The sequence below is a fragment of the Carassius auratus genome, unplaced genomic scaffold (assembly GCF_003368295.1).
Source record: "Carassius auratus strain Wakin unplaced genomic scaffold, ASM336829v1 scaf_tig00027233, whole genome shotgun sequence".
NCBI lineage: Eukaryota > Metazoa > Chordata > Actinopteri > Cypriniformes > Cyprinidae > Carassius > Carassius auratus.
Window position 1 is genome coordinate 58,749 of NW_020525576.1, and position 19,605 is coordinate 78,353.

The window sequence follows — 19,605 nt, forward strand, 5'->3', positions numbered from 1 at the left end:
TTCTTGTTGAGGTCAAAAAGAAACTAAAGAGATATCATTTGTGACTTGGTTTCATTTTAAAAGAGAGATTAGGAAAGAGAAAGAAACAATGTCTGAGTTGGCCACCTGCCAGACACCTACTCTCTGAAACTCTTTAAAAGCAAAATATAACGATATTCATTACAAAAAAGAATGTGTATGGTCAATTAAAATATAGATCATAGGACCTGGTATTGTAAAGAATTATTACATACACCACAATATGTTTTAATGAACGAGTCTATTAAATAGACACCTCAAAGGTCAAATCTCGGTTGGTGATCAGTTAGGATGTGATCTATCCCATGGTGCACTAATGGGAACACACGTAGCGTCAGCATAAACACAGCTTTTTGTGGCCAATGATACTCATCGTTTCAGTGGAAATGCATCATTGTCACATGGGGAACTAGTTTGGACACATTTTAACTTTTTGTTCCCAGAGACAAAATCTTCTTAAGTTAAAAAACAACAACAGTTGTCACAAAACTAAAACAGGCCGTCTAGTTGGATTCACAGTACAAATGCAGGTTTTAATCATTTAGGTTTGTATCTAACGTGAAATGAGTCCTGGAACACCTGTAGGAACTGCACACATTTTGCTTACATAGAACCACAATCTTGACCGTTTCAGGGCACATCTGGCAAAGTCACATTCCAGCAGAAAATAGTTAGCAAGCTTATTTCTGTGGGTTAAAGTTCATAATATAGCTACATCACTGTAGAAGGTCTTGTAGACTTAAAAGTGGAACTGAGTTTTTACAAAATCCAGAGAGCTTTGGTACAGCCAGCTTGGTCCGCCTTTATCAGGTATAAAGATTGAAGATTCCTCTGCATTTTGCTTGCATTTCGAAGCAGATTTGAGGTTGATAAATCATGGGAGGACAACATGAAAGCTCCTTGTGTAGATCTCCTTTGGTATGAGTTTTATTCAAGCATAGTGAGAATGTGGAGGTTGAGCTGTATAACTGAAACCTGTCCCCGTGTCCCAGTCCATGACAGCTCCAGTCAAACGTCTCTGGCCTCAGCCTGACCAAACACACTGATGTCCCTTCAGAGTGCAGCCAGTCTAGTAGAACTGCCCTACGCATGGTTGAAGCTATGACAGGTTTCCGGATAGCCCTGGAAAACAGAGGGAAGGTGAGGGATGGAGAAAAAAAGCATGAATGAGCGAATGAATCAAAAATGTTTCAGCGTAGCTCTCCAGTGGCAACCTACACACATACCAGTGCTATACAGTGGACATCAAAATTGAAGAATCAGTTTTCTCTCTGAGTTTCTCTCTGGGGTCAATAGGATTTTATTACAAATGAGTTCTATTTCAAATAAATGCTGTTGTTTTTTTACTTTCTTTTCATCAAAGTACCTCGAAAAAAATCTATCTAGGGTTCCACAAAAATATTAAGCAGCACAACTGTTTCAACATTGATAATAATAAGAAATGTTTCTTGAACACAAAATCAGCATCTTGGAATGATTTCTGTTTTGCCAGGAATAAAATAATATTTTAAAAATATATAATAAAACCAAAAATAATGTTTTAAATTGCAATAATATTTCACAATATTACTGTTTTTGCTGTATATTTGGTCAAATAAATGCAGACCTGGCGAGCATGAGGCTTCTTTCAACAACATTAAAAAAATTTACCGACCCCAAACTTGGGACTATCAACAAGCAACCAATTTCTTCTAATTTCTAATGTTCCAATGACTGCCCTAGTTTTATATTTACCTTTATGTTTATTTATCTGACATAACTCCAATAGTGAATAGAAAAAGATGTAGTCAACTAAACACATTGTAAATGTTTTTTAAATATTTATCTTTTGGCTTACGCTGTTGGAAATTATGTTCCTTGCAAGAGGACATCAACATTTTGGGGTATCCCTGTAATAAAAATGTAAAATTCACTGCACTAAAGCTTAAAATAAAGCTTCTAGGGAAACCTAAATAGGCACAAGTACACCAAGCCACCCTAACTTTCATTTTCCATTATGCAAACTTTATTGCTTTTAGGTCGTGTTACCTGCTGCAGAATATTTCTTCCTCATTTTTGTGCTTTATTCTCTCACACACACACCTCTGCTAAGCAGCTGTAAGTTGCGCCCTTCCTCTTGTACTTGTAGCTGTAGAACCTGCTGGAGAAGCTCTTGTCTCAGAGTCTCCTGCACCAAACCCATCCGCTCTAACTTCTCTCCATTCAATCTCAAGAGAGCACGACCTGACAAACACAAAGGGACAGAGAGAGAGAGAGACAATTTCAGTAGACAAGATCTCTTTGGAAACACACAAGCCCTGCAGCCTCTACATTATTTACGCACAGTTTTGCTGACAGCTATAAACAAATTACAGCATTGCAAATCCCCCTTAGGTTATTATGTCTGTGTTCTCAGTGATGTTTGAATATGTGACTATGGTAACATGCTGTGTGGAACTGCTGCCTGAGGGCATAGGCCGCCCCGGGTTCATTTTTCCACTATGTTTCCAACTGAGCCTCTCGTGCTGTGACTCTAAACACTTCAGTCCACAGCCTTGTAGAAAAAACACTGCGCCTGTCTTTTGTCCTCATGCTTTTTGAATACCAATATTCATTTTCTCTCAATTTCCTTTTCTATGGATCTCACCCAGGGTATCTGTGATCTTGATGCTTTGTGTCCACTGAGAGAGAAGAGAGGATTTGTGGGGGACGTGAAGACACACGGGACCCTAGTGAGCAAGTGAGTGGGAGAAATAGCTGTCTAAGCGGCAGTGTGAGAGCAGGACCCCGTGACCTGCTCAGATATGAGTCGCATATTCACACTATAATTCAAAAAACCACTAGAAAAACATGGTAAAATAATAATGAAAGATATCATTATGGCCAGCGAATCCTAGTTTCAAAAAATCCAACTGGCTGCAGCTTTCCCCATTGATGGTCAATATAAAATACTCATTTATTTCAAAAGTTTGTGTCTATAAAATATAAATGTTTTTGAAAGTTTCTTATGCTCAAAATATGATAAAAATACAGCAATATTATAATATTGTGAAATATTATAACAATTTTAACATTTTTCTATTTTAATATATATCCTGTGACGGCAAAGCAGAATCTTTAGCAGCCATTTCACATGATCCTTCAGAAATCATTCTAAGATTTGGTGCTCAAGGAATATTTCATTATTACAAATTCATTAAACATAATTATAATTTCATTAAACATTATTATCAAAGTTTTTGATGTTTAATATGTTTGTAAAAACTGTTTTCAGGTAATGAAATGTGTTTATGTGGTTTAAGGTTCAAATAACACATTCTTTTCCACATACTGTACATTATTGATGCTCTTCTCTGCCCCGCCTTTCTGAAATACATCTATTTTAACAAGTTCTGAAAAGTGAGGTGTACGCTGATTGGCCAGCTATCCAGTGCATTATGATTGGCCGGATACTTCAAGTGTGTGACAGAAATGTTACGCCCCTTAACATACTATGATGGTATGTCCCCCTGCAAGACAAAACAAAACCAATAAAACCCATAACAAAAACATAAACTACTGAGGACATAATTACTGATTATAATGACTTATATTGTGTTTTTATGCATTGCGTTGCATATCGTGCCGCTTAGACATAAAACCATGTCTGCATTTGTGATCGGAGAAACAACAAACATCAAGGGCTGCTCTACACTGCTCAAAACTCGCATTTGAATCATCGTTGGCAAATTCTTTAAATTTGAAAACTTATTTACAGGCTGTGAGTCAGAAGCGCCAGACTGTCCTTGCAAAGTTTTTATTGCCCCACTTTATAGAAAAAGACACCGGCATTGTAGGCTACTCTCTCAGGAAACAGCCCTCGTCCTCACTAAAATGCGCTGCACACATCTGAAGATTTGGTTTTAACTGTTCTGGAACAGTGTGGTAAATACAACTTAACCACTGATTTCTAGTTGTGTCCTCTTTTTGAAGGCCAAACAAAGTAGTTTGACTTTCACAATGAAACACAGCTTCTCCAAAACATTGCTAAAGCAACAATACTACAGCGAGAATCAAAGTCGTGACTTCTTTCTTTGTGTGAACATTTGGGCGGCCTTATGTAAATCTTCCAACAATGTGATGTAGACATATGGGGGCGTGTTTAAACGAGGACTTTACAGATCTTCTTTACGTACCAAGAGCTTGTAACAGTCCAAAGAGAAATGAAAAATTCAAATCGCATCATATGACCCCTTTAGTTTAAACTTTCGAACAGTGTTGTAAATGTTGCTAATATTATTATATGACATTATATATGACAGCAGATATATTTTCCAGTGCCCAATTCTTTTCATAGGCACTTAAAAGCTTGACACGTTTTTCTTGCCTTTCACAGCTCAGTCAAATAGCTAATGAAGGCTTTGGAACTGTACATGTTACTGTATCATGAAAGAAAATTATATGTCTCAGATGTTATGAAAATTAAGTGTCCGTGGGCATTGATGGCAGATTTCTAATCTTGTATTTTTGAGGGTTCTGTGCCAGTACTAAAACATTTACATTTTTCTAGAATATTAAAAATGGAGCATGAAAGCTTAAAACACTATAAATTCATGGGAGAATGAAATAGTACCAGTTCTTTGACAAAAGACAGATTTTTTTGGAATAGTAGATAAGCATTGGCTGGCTGACATTCAGCTAAAATGGTAATGCTTCTCTCATACCATATGAGATATAGTAGATGTGTTGGTGTCAAGGGATTTGCTAACTGCCGTGCATGCGGTACATAAAGGTGATTTTGTGCAGTGTCACTGTGATGTGTGATTTTACACAGAATGCAATTCAATATGAATAATTGCTAACAGGTTAAAAGCATATGGGGATATATTTAATTATATACAAAATCTACAAAAGTTATTTTGTTTTACATTTGATAACACACCTGTAATGGCGTGGTGGGAGAAAGCTTCAACATAGGTCAAGTAGTTGTGTGGACAGTGCTTCTTCAACCATCTGCACACATCCTGCTGAGACCACAGAACCACTGGCCTGGAGAGACACGGCAAGGTCGGGCTGGTGTGGTAAACAGAGTAAGATTCACCTGAACCTAACTGAAAGAGAAAGAAATAGAGCATGGGAAAGGGAGAGACAGGGAATCTAAATTAAATATGCATTTCACAGTGAAGTGGCATAAACAAACAAATATCGAAATGTGACTGAAAATGCATCCTTCTGGAGTCCTACCATGCATGAATGCACAAAGTTTTATAGCACTAATCATTTGAAACCATTCTCTAGCAGAATTTAAAAAAAATAATTAAACAGATAAATAGCTCTCCCTTCTGCCAAGGACTCTGGGAAATAAACTTTTTTTTTTTTTTTTTTTTAAATAACTGTGTTCCATGTCAAGCACCGGCAGTGATTAAGATGGATGTTTTCATCTTAGAAAGCCATCTGATTGGCTGCCTAACGGACACGGCCATGATTCTGCACATTGAGCTGTATAAATGAAGGCCATTCTAGAATGATTAGTATTCGTTACAATGGCTGCGCTAGTGACATGAGCCACAATAATACTCACTTGACCTTCATCACACTTTCTTATGATCACAGACTAATTATTCAAAATCATCATGCAAATATAATTCTAGCAAATCATCCACATTTGGAGCCAGTGAGAGTTTATGAGAGCTAATGAAACGGAGTTTAATGTATCTGTGACATACAATATCATGATGTTATTTAGCAAGGACACAAACAATTAAGTGACATGTGTAGGAACCCTGTCGAACAGACACAAATAAACCTGTGAATCACCATGTGAACGGTTGAAACTCTACATTCCAGAAATTCTCCCTCCTAACCATTTTTCAAGTCATAAAATTTATCGAAGAAATTAACCAAGGCACCCAATTGTCTCAAGAGACGTCTAAAGCAATGACAATGGTGGTGATCCAAGAATCAAAACCCTCTGGTTTAGAACCATGCCAGCAAATGGTTGATTATCCCCTGCTGACCCGGCTTCATGTTCCACAGGAAGAGCAATAACGTTTAACTGAACAACAGAAAAAAGAACTTTGTACATGTGTAAGATATGGAAAGTTTAGTGTTGAATGAAAGCTTGTTTTATTGGCACTGCTTTGGTATGAATGTAATGCTGAAATCTGGAATTGTACAAACGTTAAGTTATTAACAAAACCCACAAAGACACTTCCACAGTGATGAATTAAACAGTGTTTTAATTTATTTGCGGGAAAGGAACCATACGCTCCTGCAACAGGGTCCGATTGGGACTAGGGTTGTAATGGTATGAGATTTTCACGTTATGATAATCATCTCAGAAAATATCATGGTTATACAGTTTCACGGTATACAATATTAATCAATTCAATTTAGTTTTTGGGTTGAACAAATGTTTGAAAGCAAATTCAAATTTCATTAATCAAAAACAAGAAAATGTAATCACTGATTATTTATTAGTTTAATAACTTATATTTATAATGAATTATACATACAAATTAAAAATCAGTATGTATTCTGGTTTCTGTATATAGATTCTGTACTTTTATGATTTAATACAAATATACTGCATGAAAATTGATAAAAATTTAACCATTTAATTAATGTTTTAAAACCTTTACTCTTTTATGTTTTCGCAAAGGGCTGCACAATAGAGATTTACTAAATTAAAATGAGGGGAAAAAAATATATATTCCTTAAAAATGTTTATGTCAATTATTATTATTATTATTTTTAAAGTAGGCTACATTATAGTGCAATCGTAATATCTGTCAATTTCTTCCAGTTAAAAATCGGACATTTATTCTAACGGGTTGCAGTGAAGAGCTCTGAGTGTCTCAAATAAAATGATGAAATGATTATTAATTGTTCTGTCAGTGTTTTGTGTTCATGTCCTCAGTGAGACAGCAGCACTGTTAAACCTGGCTCTTGATTCCACGCCGGCGCATACTTGAGTATGTAGTACACAACATAACAAACAGATTAGCCTATATATTTATATAGCAGTGCTTTTGTCATTATTTTACAGCTTTGTTTTGGATTTATTCATCAGTCCATCAAATTGCACATTTATGAGACATCTGCATTGTATCTAGTAGCTACTGTAAATTCATTGTCATGACTGGATCCTGGGATTCACTCTGCAACACAGAAATACTAATGCTTAAACCTTAAATTATAAATGGGACATGGCTGTATCTGATTGGAGGGATGATATTCTGAATAAGTTAACATGTTCGATGCGTTTCCTCATTTTGCAGCCGCTTTCCGACCACAGTTTTTGCAAACTGTGTCTACCCTCGATGACAAATAAGCATTCGTCTGTTCTATATAAAAAGTATTTCCATACTAGTGCCAGTTTGAACTCATATTTCGACATGGGATAGAGATTAAAGATAATGGCCTCTGTCTCTGATGTTGTCTCCGCTGTACGTGTGGGTGGAGCAAGAGAACAGTTAAGTGAAAAGTTGTTGCCTAGGTGCAGGTGAGATTCTGTGTCTGTTATTTTCTCCCAATACCTTAGATAATAAAATGTACACGGTATGATAATCGTACATGTTTATATCATGTTATATTGTCATACCGGTATATCGTTACAACCCTTATTGGGACAGTCGCTTCTGGGAGGGACCAAATTGGCTCGCTTTAAAACCAAATGGTACAAAAATATCTTGGCTAGTTTTGCTTTTCGCGTACCCTTGGGCTTTTAGCCTTTGTGCTCACGTGCTGTACCATCGAGGGATCAAGTCATCCAGAACTCAAATAAAAAAAATTTTCAGCGCAAACACAAGAAAAACAAACAGACTTAAAGTATGAAATAGGTGCAAACTGATCTTAAGCAGTAAAGATGAGACAAGATATACTGATTTTAATGTTCATTGGATGAACCGTTGAGGAATTATAAACTAATCAAATTTGGAATCAGTTCAATTAAATCAATTTGAACCTTTAGATTCGATTCCCCTCTTTAAGAGAAAAGAGCTAAAAAATCCCTACACAGTGAAGACATTTATAAGGTTGAAAGAAGATTTTTATTTCAAATAAATGCTTTCTATTCATTACAGAATCCTGAAAAAAGGCATGTATCAAAAACATTTAAAAAATCTTTCTGAACCTAATCTTTTAAATGGTACAGGATTAAAAGCAATATAATAAAACTTTCAAAGTGACCCCCAAAAAATGCCATGTGCTACTAATAAATATGATGTGCCCTTGTCCATTAGACTGTGACACCAAAGACTGGGTATTCAGACTGGGTATCTGACTCTTATATAATATTTGTTCTTATAAAATATTATTTTCATATTACATTTTACTATTTTGTAATGTGCTATAGGTCGCTGTAAATTCTAGGTATTGAAACAAAACTCATCTCATAATATAACTAAGTTTCATTCCATGCTTTGCATATTTTCTTCCCTTTCTTTGGTGTTCATTAATAGTCATTTATCCGCACAAAATAACACCCCTCCATTTTCCCACATCTCCCTCTATTTGTGTTATTATTCTAAGCCATTTTCCTGCCATCTGTACTCCATCCCACAAGTTCATCTTCAATTTTCTTTCTCCTTCACAGTTTTTGCCCCATCTCTACTGCTCTCTCTCTCTCTCCCTCTCTCTCTCCCTAAGGCAACTTTCTACTTTATGCCTTTGCTGTGTTTGCCATTGAGGGCAGTGGGGAATTCTTTCTTCTGCATGCAGGAAATCACACACATACATTCTTGCACGTGCACAAACATGTATGCATGCATGCATGCACACAAATAGGCTGAATAAGTGACTGTTCTACTCAGCTGGTCTTGGGCAGGATGCACATCTCTCCAGCAACTGTCTCTGTAGGGCATAAGGACACTGTGATCCGTTCATTGCCATAAATAATAGTTCAGCCAAAAACTGAACATTTTCTGAAAATGTACTCTCCCTTATGAAATTCAAAATCTAGATGAATTTGGTTCTTTTTTGGAACAGATTTGGAGAAATTTAGCTTTACATTACTTGCTCAACCATGGATCTTCTGCAGTGAATGGGAGCCGTCAGAATGTAAGTTAAAGTGCTTAAAGATGGATTGTTTATTACAAATGCAAAGCTTTGTGATTCACAATACATTAATTGATGGACTGGAGTCATGTCTGCTTGTGGATTATTGTGATGATTTTATCAGATGATGGCACCCATTCACTAAATAAGATGCATTGGTGAGCAAGTGATGTAATGGTAAATTTCTCAGAATTCCGATGAAGAAACAAACTCTTCTACATCTTTAATGGCTTGAGGGTCAGTGAATGATCAGTAAATTATTAATTTAAGTCCTAGATGAGATTATTAGTCATGTCATTGTCACATTTACATCTTTTTAAGTACCTTATCTAAATTTAAACCATGAACATCAATTTGTTTGTGGCTTATAAATGGATCTGAATTAGTAGCTTTCAAACTTTCCCTATTTTAATGCCCATTATTTGAAATTGCACTCTATGACATACAATGGACTGGAGACAAGCTGATGCAATCCTTCTTACTCTGCAATGTCCCTTTATGCAATGGTATAGATTACAGAATCTGTCAGTGAGAGAGGAATTAACACCACTTAAATGTGCAACATTAATTATTTACAGTATGGGTTCCATTCACACAGACCCCAGAGGATCAGTCAGAGCACAATAATGAGAAAATACAAACACTAACCATCAAATGTGGACACCAGTGCATACATAACAGTCACATTTTTGACTACAATTAGTCAAAAGGCACTTGAGTTCCTCATTTCTTCTTTGATCATTCTGCGATGACATGTCCCTTGGCAAAGTTTAAAGACAAATCACAACAGCGCTGATGAAAGTGAGAAAAGATTTGTGATAAAAGTGACAGTTTCTTTTCTTCTTTGTTCACTCTTTATTTTTTCTGGGAAGAGCACACTATGTGGTGAGATGTCAGTGTGACTTATATGACATACACAAACCTGCAATGTTGAGAAAAATACTAACAAATGTAGCTGGGTCTGAACAAAGGATTTGTGTATGAAGCCATTAGGGGAAGAGATAAAACAGAGCTGTTTATCTGTCCTGTCTCACTAAAGGAAGAGGCTAACAAGGTTCACCATTCTTTAACAATGGTTTAAATTATAAGGCCAAAAAAGTACAGAGGTTAGTTAGGCCCCTGTTTGGGGTTTTCGTGAGGAATAAATGAACATAGACGTCTGATCACACCATGCTTTTAATTATAAATTCACTTTTTAGACAGTCTTAACCTTCGCCCTCTGATCCGGTTCAGCAAAATGCAACAAATTTAAACCCAAGTTCAGAAGATTCCCCTTAAGTCTGGTGTTCCTCTGGCAAAAAGCAAGATTTGTAAACGATTTAGAAACTATATTGGTGTTTAAGACTTTTTATAAAATAGATGAGATGATAAAAGCAGATGAACAGATGAAACATTTCTTATCCAATACAAAATATTAATATATGACGTCATTTTGATCTTTGTATCATAAGTATCATATATATATTTTTTTATATTAAAAAGCAGCACAACAATTTCAACATTGATAGTAATAAGAACTGTTACTTGAGCTCCAAGTCAGCAAATTTCAATGATTTCTGAAGAGACTTCCTTTAAAAAATATTTTCAAAATATAATGTATATACCCAAAGTAAATACATTATGTACTACTATAGAAAAATTATATATGCTACATGTAAAATTATTTTTAAATGCACCTATTTAATGTCTTAGTAACATTTTTAATTTAGCAAAAATGTTTAAACCCTCTATTTAATCCACTAAACACAAAATTTCCAAATGAACAGCACCTCTGCTAATTTCACTGAGAAGATTAAAAACTAATTTAGCACTAGAAAAAGAGAAATGAAAAAGAAAAACGGAAATGACCACAGAACACTGGATTCGCCTCAAGTAATTACTTTTGAATACTATTCATTTAAATGCAGAACACAAACTCATTAAGATAATATTATCTATCTCAGTTGAACAAAAACAGGTTTAGGTTTAAATAGTATGTGCAAGCCTGTTGTAAAATCTAAGAGGAGTCTTATTGTGTGGGCGAGACTGCTTTGACCCACAAAGCTCTGCAGCCCCGACTAGAAGCACTTGCTTCGTTAATATGCTAATGCAGAAGATAAAATGAAGTTAAAACACACATTACGACCCATATCTTTGGTTTCAGTGCATAAATCAGCAGTGCCCATCTGACCTGAGGCCCACAACTCGGCCAAACAGCATTTTACTCATTCTCTACAAACTAAACACGCTTTTAGATGGATGGAAAGATGGATGTCTGAAGAGAGAAAGGAAGTGTTTTGCTGCCAGATCCCCTACTCTACCTTTTTTAATGCACAGGTTTTCACACAAGTGCATTTCTGAAAGGCGAAACAATTTCGCTCTATTAATAATGCAACAACGGACAACCATACATTATATTAGTGAACAAATTCGCTAATGACATCTTTCATGACTAAAGTATGGAATAACTGAAAGCACCCAAGCTATTAGCTCTGCTGTACAAAACTATAGCTTCTACTGCCTACATTGCACATTTTCACAGTTAATACATAAAATAGCAAATAGTGAAGTTACTAGTTTATCTACTTTTTTCTTTCATATGATATATGAATATGGTAATCAGCTAGCTACATTTTTGAGTAGCTTTGCCAACACTGGTCTTTCTCAATGTCCTCTTGAGATCAGTTTCAGTGAAAGTGCACTAGAAAGAGCTTTGGTTTATATAATTAAGTCATGTTAATGAGATGGTACAAAATGATGAACCTTTGAAGCTGATACAGGGAATACATAAAAAAAACATTTGGCTTCATTCTTATCTTTATTATTTGATCTAAAGAAGAGTAATGTGTGTCTTTCTTATGCTCAGTGCGACTTTTAAAACGCCAGCTCTGATAATCATAAAGTCATGAAAACGCTATTTTGAAATGTTTTCTTTTGCTGTTGGAGCGAATTGGAATAAATAAAAAAAATATATTATATATATTTGTTAAGATAAACTTAAGAAGCTAACCAAAGTATGATGACTTCTGCTTCTGAAATCACCGGAGATGTGAAAGGGCTCAAATTCAGATGGACTGAGATGTTTGTTAAAGATTTCCTTCTTGGTCTCACCAGCAGTTCTTTGCTTCCAGGCTGCTGGAGTAGTTTGACCGTTCGGCCACCGGCTGTTTTGTGGCTGTGCCCCTCATGCCAGGTAAGGTTTCCACCTGCACAACGACTCAGCTGGTACTTAAAGTCCTCTGGAAGTGCCCTGTACTCCACCGCAGGACGACAGAAAGTAAAACTGGAGGCCGCTGCGATAGAAACAGAGAAATTTGGCATTTATTAATTCGCTGAAACACACAAACACATTCCATCCTTCTTAAATTTTCACTTCCCTCTTCAGAAAGATACAGACTACTGAGATGTGCAGAAGCACTGTTTATTGTCAGTTATCAGTCATGCAGCAACCTAGCCATGTAAGAGATTCAGTTTGAGGACTGCATTTGTCATCGGGGTTTTGGTGGTTCAGAGAGTTTAAGGTTTAAGGTTTATGCTTAAGTAAAAGAAAATAAGAAATGTTTGAATGACCCATATCTCCTGCGGCTGACTGGGTGGATTGGATTCTTCCCAGGATAATTCCCAAAGACGCTAGTCAGCAAAGCTAATTGAGAAAATTATGCATTAGCGTGTCAGAGGGTGATAAAAAAGCAGAGTATTGGTAGCCTGTGGGGTAGTCAATGAAAAGGCATATGAGGCTCCAGATTTCCAGGAAGGAAAACTTTAAGTGCTACAAAATACAGAATGCCTCAGAGACATCAGTTCTTGATGAGCTAGACAAAACTAGCATTTGCAATTCATGAAACAACAAACAGAAAATCAAATGAACAAAGACATCTTCTAGGACCTTCCTGATGCAAAATATGCTTCAAAGGAATTTTGTGGAACACCAAAGAAGATATTTTGAAGAGTGTTTCAGTGTTGTTTTGGCAGGGTTTTATAGTGAACTAAAAAAATTTTTTTTTTTTTTTTATTTCAGGTAGTTGCCAGGGCAGTATATCACATTTTAGTTTAAAAATGTAACCAAAACGGAAATAAAAATTTGATAAAATTCCAAAATAATAAATGTTTTTGGACCCCACTGTCATTCGTTATGTGAACTAAACCACAGAAAAATGATTCTAAATATCTTTGTGTTCAACAAAAGAATGAGAGTCATACAGGTCTGGAACAACATGAGTAAATGATGACAGAACTTTCATTTTCAGGTGAACTATCCCTTTCACACACACACAAAAGACAGTATACATGAAGCTGTGTGAGTAAACCTGTTAAAGAATTTGCATATTTCTAAAAATAATACAGCAGACCAGCACAGCATAGTTTTGCTTGACTGGCGACTGTAAATGAGTCGGTGGACAGCATAAGCAGATTTTCTTCCAGAAGCTGGAAGAGGCCAGTGCATTACAGACATAGACACCTGACACTTCTAATAACCATCTTAGTCTTAGCACAAATGAGTAATCTCTGTGCATGTCAGTGTGTGATGGTATTATATCTCCAAATGAGTGTTAATGTGTGTGCACATAAGCAAGAGTTGATGAGAGGGACAGACTATAAGGTTGTGTGTGTTGGAAGGTGAATGAAATACAAGGGATGTTTTTTGTTCTCGTTCCCTACAGCCTCACAGGCGGCTACAAAGGCCGTCCTCATCAAGAGTGCATGGGGGATGCCTGCCTGTATGAATGCATTTGGGATGGAGTCATAGATGAACATAGTCTTTCATCACAGTGCCTCTGAAGCAGACATTAGAGAGATGTGGCACTACTGTGGCTGGAGGGTGAAAACACGTCAAGGCCTGTTAGTCCTGGACAGATGCTGTCCTTATTTTCTATTTATTTGTGCACAAAACGATGTGCTCCTAAATCTAGAAACAGTATATACTCCTGAAAATGTATTTTTGACCTACTAAATGGGAAATGGAAACATTTGTGTTCAGAAGTTTCAGGGTTGTGAGTTTTTATGCTCAAGGCTGCATCTATTTGAATAGAAATACAGTAAAACAGTAATATTTGTAATAAGATGTGAAATATTTTTTATTTTATATTGTGAAATATTACAATTTAAAAATAAACGGAGTAATTCCAAGAGCATATAATTCCTATGAACTGTTTTCGATTTAAATATAATTTACTCCTGTGATGACAATACTGATTTTCCTTGCTGAATAATAGTATTTATTAAAAGTACACGGACAAATAGTACCATAATGTAATACAGTAGCTTTGTTTTAGAAACATATCAATGTTGAAGAATATTCAATGTCATTCTGATTCATTTGAATGGAAAAACAATTTGTATATGGTTTTACTATTACTTTAAACTACTACATTTGAATGTTTTGTTTATATGGTTACAGCCAGCCATGGTCAAGCACATGTGACCCATTTCATTGCATGTGTCAATAAAAATAAATAATCTAAATCTATTTTATATCTAGAGATCCATCATCCACGACAGCTCTTCATTCCCTGAAGCACATAATTAAATCCAGACCAGGTTTTTTTTCTCACCTGCTGCACTCACTGGAGTGAACTAATGATGTGGTCTCTTGTGAGAAACCAAGCAAGTGTGCCAGAGATTTCTGACCAGCATGAGGGGTTTGAACTTTGGGAAGGGATAGAAACACAACATCTGTGGGTGGAGTAATGAGCTACAGACTGAAAGATAGAGAAATGTGAAGCTGTAGCTGCTTCAGATCTGTTTGGCCTCATTATCTATGCTGAGGAATGCGAAAATGAATATGCAAGCCTTCATTAAAGTGGTGTAGCACACAAACCGCTCAACAGGTAACTGGTTCACTAGAAAACTACAGAGATTAAAGATAGATGTATTGTGTTCTGTAATTTCATACAGTTCTAGGTCTGAATGTGTGAAGGAAAAGGAAAAAGACAAAGCTTTCTTTTGAGGTTTTGAAGGACATGTTGAGACGAGGAATGGTGTGCTGGGTTTTGTCAATGAGAAGCCACGATTACAAGTCATGTCAACATCTTTCATTTTACACAAAGAAAATCACAAAATTTTCAAAGAAACATACAGGGTAATTCTACACAGACTTCACAAAATATCAATAAACCAGTATTTTAGCACTTTATGCTCGAGAGACAGAGAAATGAAAAAGATTACTGCTTGCTTATTAGGGTTTGACTTTTTGTTTGTTTGTAAGTTCTGTAGATTCATTAACAGCAAATGACTCCATTAAAATTCAGTTGAACTGATTCAAAATAAAAGGCTGTGACCCTGTACACACTGAAGCCCAAAAAATAATGAGCCATCATACACACATTAATTAGCAGACTATAACCATACTTGATTGTTTAAAACCAACAATGTGTACAATGCTGTTTTATCCTGAGCAGATATGTCTTTAACTGAAAACAATATTTAATATGCTTAAATAATGCTAGAAACCGCCTAGTGTAATTTCAACATAAATATTTAATTAAAATTATATGATATATTCGAAATTGACCTGAAATTAAAAAGAGATACATTGAATCATCTCAAGCTTGCAACGTAGCTACTAACTACTACGATCATCTTTATGAATAAAATAAAAATAATATAATTACCGTCTACTGCCATGTCAACGATCCAGACTCTGCAACAATACTCCTGTTAGATTAAAAGTTGGAAACGGAGTCCCATTTTCCGCCCTGTGCGCATTGAAAGGTGTTTCTTTAGCAGGTACATCCAGTGTGTAGTGCTCGACTCACGCGCTTCACAGTGTAAAATATGAGAGTAGGCGACACACATCGCGCGCTGCTCATTTTCACACAGACGCCTCCCCACGCACACTGCTCACTTCAACCGGCTGTTATAAAGCCTTTTCATAGTTGTTGTAAACCGCCTCTTTATTAAATAATTGATGTAATATATTTAAATTGTACCTCTTAAATAAAATCTCTTAAATAAAATAATTAAAACATGCATCGAAGTCTATTATATATCATAAATTAATAACATATAGGCTATGTTTAATGACAGAAATGGGCTTTGATAATTGCCTCTTAAATCTACATATTTAAAAAGTAATTAAAATGTACAATTCATGTGGAAACCCCCTAGCATGGTGTATTAGTTTATTTCTAATCATGATATATTTGTAACCAAAGGGGTGTTTCGTGAGAAACGGTCGTCTGATTCTGTCTCAAGTCCCCCGCGGCAAAACCATAGCCTACACTGTAATTAGTCTGTAGACGGTAGCATGCATTTAACTGGAATGTATTTCTGTGACTCTTATAAAATTCATAAAAGTTCTAAAAATTATTTAAAATCACTATATCGTTGGATTTATTGGCTTAATAGTGCACGAATGTCATGCTGTATTTTAGCCTACTACACTACTGTTTACAAAAAGTTTTGAAAATTCTAACAAATAGACGATATTTTCTTCTTGCACTAAACACTAGAGGGAGACATTTCTCCTAAATTCTCTTACCAAAACTTCGACCAGACTACGGCGATCGTGATTTCACCAAGTACAACATGTTCCTTGATCAACAAGGACCTCGGTATAATGAATAGGCCTATCTTTCCCCCTCAAAAAAAAAAAAAAGGTATTCTTTGTATCTACATTAATGATCATTATTACAATATAAAGAGCAATAATAATAAAAATAGTGTGATAATATTGCAGCTTCACCCTTTATTTATTTTTTATTATTGGCTATTTACATTATGCAATTTTGTGTAAATGCATAAATGAGGAATGTAAAAAAAAAAAATATATCAGGTCACTGTCTGACCCAGCTTTGAAGCAATGGCTTTTGTTGATGCTGAAAAAAATTGATTGGTAACTGTCTAAAAAAATACAGATAAGTCTAATAAATATGTTATCCTGGTGTGGGAACACAACTAATTTTGATTAGCAATTGGGTTGGTTTTGATACGCAGAACTATTAAGTGACAATAAGTGTTCTCTCAACCACTAGAGAAGACAAAAAAAAAGAAAAAAAAAAAATTTAACATTTTACAACAAATCCTGTGAGTAAAACAAGATATTACAGATTCTCTTTCATTTTGATAGTTATATATAAGTATATGTGATTTTTGTTTCAAGAATGAAATGTTTTTTTTTTTTCTATAAAATAGAAAACATTCTTTTTTATGGTAATTATTAAACAATAGAAGCAACAACAACAAAACTTTCTTTCAACAGGATAACTTATTCTTTATTGAATTTTTCATTCATGGATTCCATAGAACAATAAAACAGAATTTCTGGATAATTTTGGTGATTGAGTTTTCAGCATGGTCATTTTCAGCATGGCCATTTTCATCAATATCTTCATAAACGCTAAGAATATATTATACACATTAAATACAGCACAACCCAAAGGCATCGAGAGTTTCACAAGACATATCAAACACCACTAACAACGGAGAAGTTGAGTAGCATATTCATTTGGAGGAAGAGAAGAGTGGGCCAGAGCAGAGAATGGAAGAGAAAGAGAGAAAAAATGAGGGAGGGAGAGACACGCTAATACATTTAGTAGGCTAACGGCCTTCTACCCAAAAGCAAAACCTGGTTTACCTCAAAATCGCAGGCAAATTAAAGAGTCTGAAAAATTGTAGATAGTTATAAGTCTGGGTAAGCTTGCATTATGAGCATCTGATCATGCAATAATATAAAGGATCTCACCATAACAACGTCTGAAGCATCAGCCCTAAAAGAAACGATGATCAACTCAGGGCAAAAACTAATCTGGTGCATTTACTAGATTAATAAGATGTTTACTCAGCATCCTTGCATCTGAAAGTGCTAGACTTTAATATAAACTGTTTGAATACTATACAAAACAATAACTTTAAAGACTTTATTGCATCATTGACTAAATTGACTTTATTACCTGCCATTAACACGGTTCGAATGATAAATATGAAATTCATAGCTCATTTAAATGACCCCCTTGATTCCGGCCGAGAGGTCAAGCTATCATTTACACCAGATATTTTTGATCACCTGCATTGTGAATGATTGATCAATCAGAAAAATAATCTTAACTGGCATTCAGGTGATGTTTTGATGCAAATCATTGAAAGTTCACACTACAGCAGTTCATGATATCCATTAAAGAATGTGCAGGTACTTTATATATATTTTTACATTTACATCTGAAAATATAACTCGATATCACAGGCTTAAATCCTGTAATATTGTATATGCTTTTGAGAGAGGGAAAATTAAAAATATTGATGAATTTGAAACTGGCACGTATATCTACATTACTGACATCTCCACACACAGGACCCCAGTCCATATATATTTATATATATTCATATATCTCTTTTTAGCATCCTCTAACTTAAACAACACTACATCAACACAGCACTCAGAGGCATTGTGTCATAAACAACCATGCAATTTCTGCACTGAGAACGCATGTGCTTTTCAAAAGACAAAGATTTGAGAGAGAGAACTAAACAAAGTCAACATTTTAAGTCAGGAAGTGTGAAATGCTTTAAGATATACTTGACCATTTTGCTTGCTGGTTGAAATAATGTTGTCCCTCCATGAGTTTGGGAATGATTCTATACCCATGGTAGCCCTGGATGCCCCCCATCGATTAAAAACAACTAAATACCAAACCAAAGACGTCAACATAGAAATGGAACAAACTCTACCAAACCTTGACCAACCAGAGGTAAACATTTCCAAGGAACAAATTATTTTGGGCTTTGTGAATTTTTTCCCATATTATTATTATAATTATTATTATATTTGTTTAGGGTCTCTAAATTTGACTAGTCCACAGTGGAATAATCCCATTCATATCTTTAGGATATATATATATATATATATATATATATATATATATATATATATATATATATATATATATATATATATAATGATATCTATACATCACAGACAAATACATTCTCTCAAGTTTAGCATTACTATTGTCAACATCATTAACTCAAAATTCATTCATATCCATATTCTTTTTCATATTTTGGTACAGTATTCAAGTGTTTTGAAATCTGATCTGACTTTTTTTAATTTGTATATATCACAATAATAAACAGCACATTAAAATCCCTCCTCTCTATCCCCCTTCCATCTATATGTGATTTGAGATTAGACCCTGTCCCCTTCCCTCTTATCTTTCACAGACGTAAGCACAGACGCACAAACAGGAAGAAGTGTGGGGTTGTGGGTAGGGTTCAGGCACCACACTGCTAGAGTCACATGATCAACTTCTTTCTGCGGAGAGACAGAGATACAAATTTTTGAGATTATGCTGATATTAAAATCCTGGCCAATAACCGATAAGTGATATACTATTTTATGTAAATAAATAGGAAATTAAATAGTCAAATCTGGAAAGTGATCACAACATTATAATATACAGTATAAAAAAGAAGTATTTAATTTTAAGACTTATTTTTAATTTAACAATGAAACAAATTATTTGTGTGTTTAAAGATTAACTTTAGGCAAGCTAAAAGCGATCTTAAAGCAAAAAAGGGGGGTCAGGCACGATTAAATATCCAATATCGGCCAGTACTAAACCATCAATATCAAAGCATCATCACATCTCCACTCAC

General features: G+C 35.2%; 1 protein-coding gene across 1 annotated transcript; it reads right to left on the minus strand.

The window, feature by feature from the left end:
- Positions 1-860: 860 nt before the first annotated feature.
- LOC113079156 (sterile alpha motif domain-containing protein 10-like) lies at positions 861-7,731 on the minus strand. The gene is made up of 5 exons (XM_026251360.1): positions 7,693-7,731; positions 5,945-6,031; positions 4,919-5,087; positions 2,101-2,241; positions 861-1,140 (listed from the first exon to the last, which is right to left on the minus strand). Exons 1-5 carry the CDS (start codon positions 7,729-7,731, stop codon positions 1,118-1,120), a joined length of 459 nt encoding a protein of 152 aa, XP_026107145.1. The 3' UTR covers positions 861-1,117.
- Between the last annotated feature and the right edge of the window lie 11,874 nt (positions 7,732-19,605).

Excerpts from the sequence above, each read along its gene's own strand:
- LOC113079156 (XM_026251360.1), bottom strand. The coding sequence starts at position 7,731 with ATGGTACAGCACGTGAGCACAAAGGCTAAAAGCCCAAGG. Across the intron at positions 5,088-5,944 it reads GCATGGTTCTAAACCAGAGG|TTAGGTTCAGGTGAATCTTA; the intron begins GTTTTGATTCTT and ends TTTCTCTTTCAG. Across the intron at positions 1,141-2,100 it reads CTTACAGCTGCTTAGCAGAG|GGCTATCCGGAAACCTGTCA; the intron begins GTGTGTGTGTGA and ends TCTGTTTTCCAG.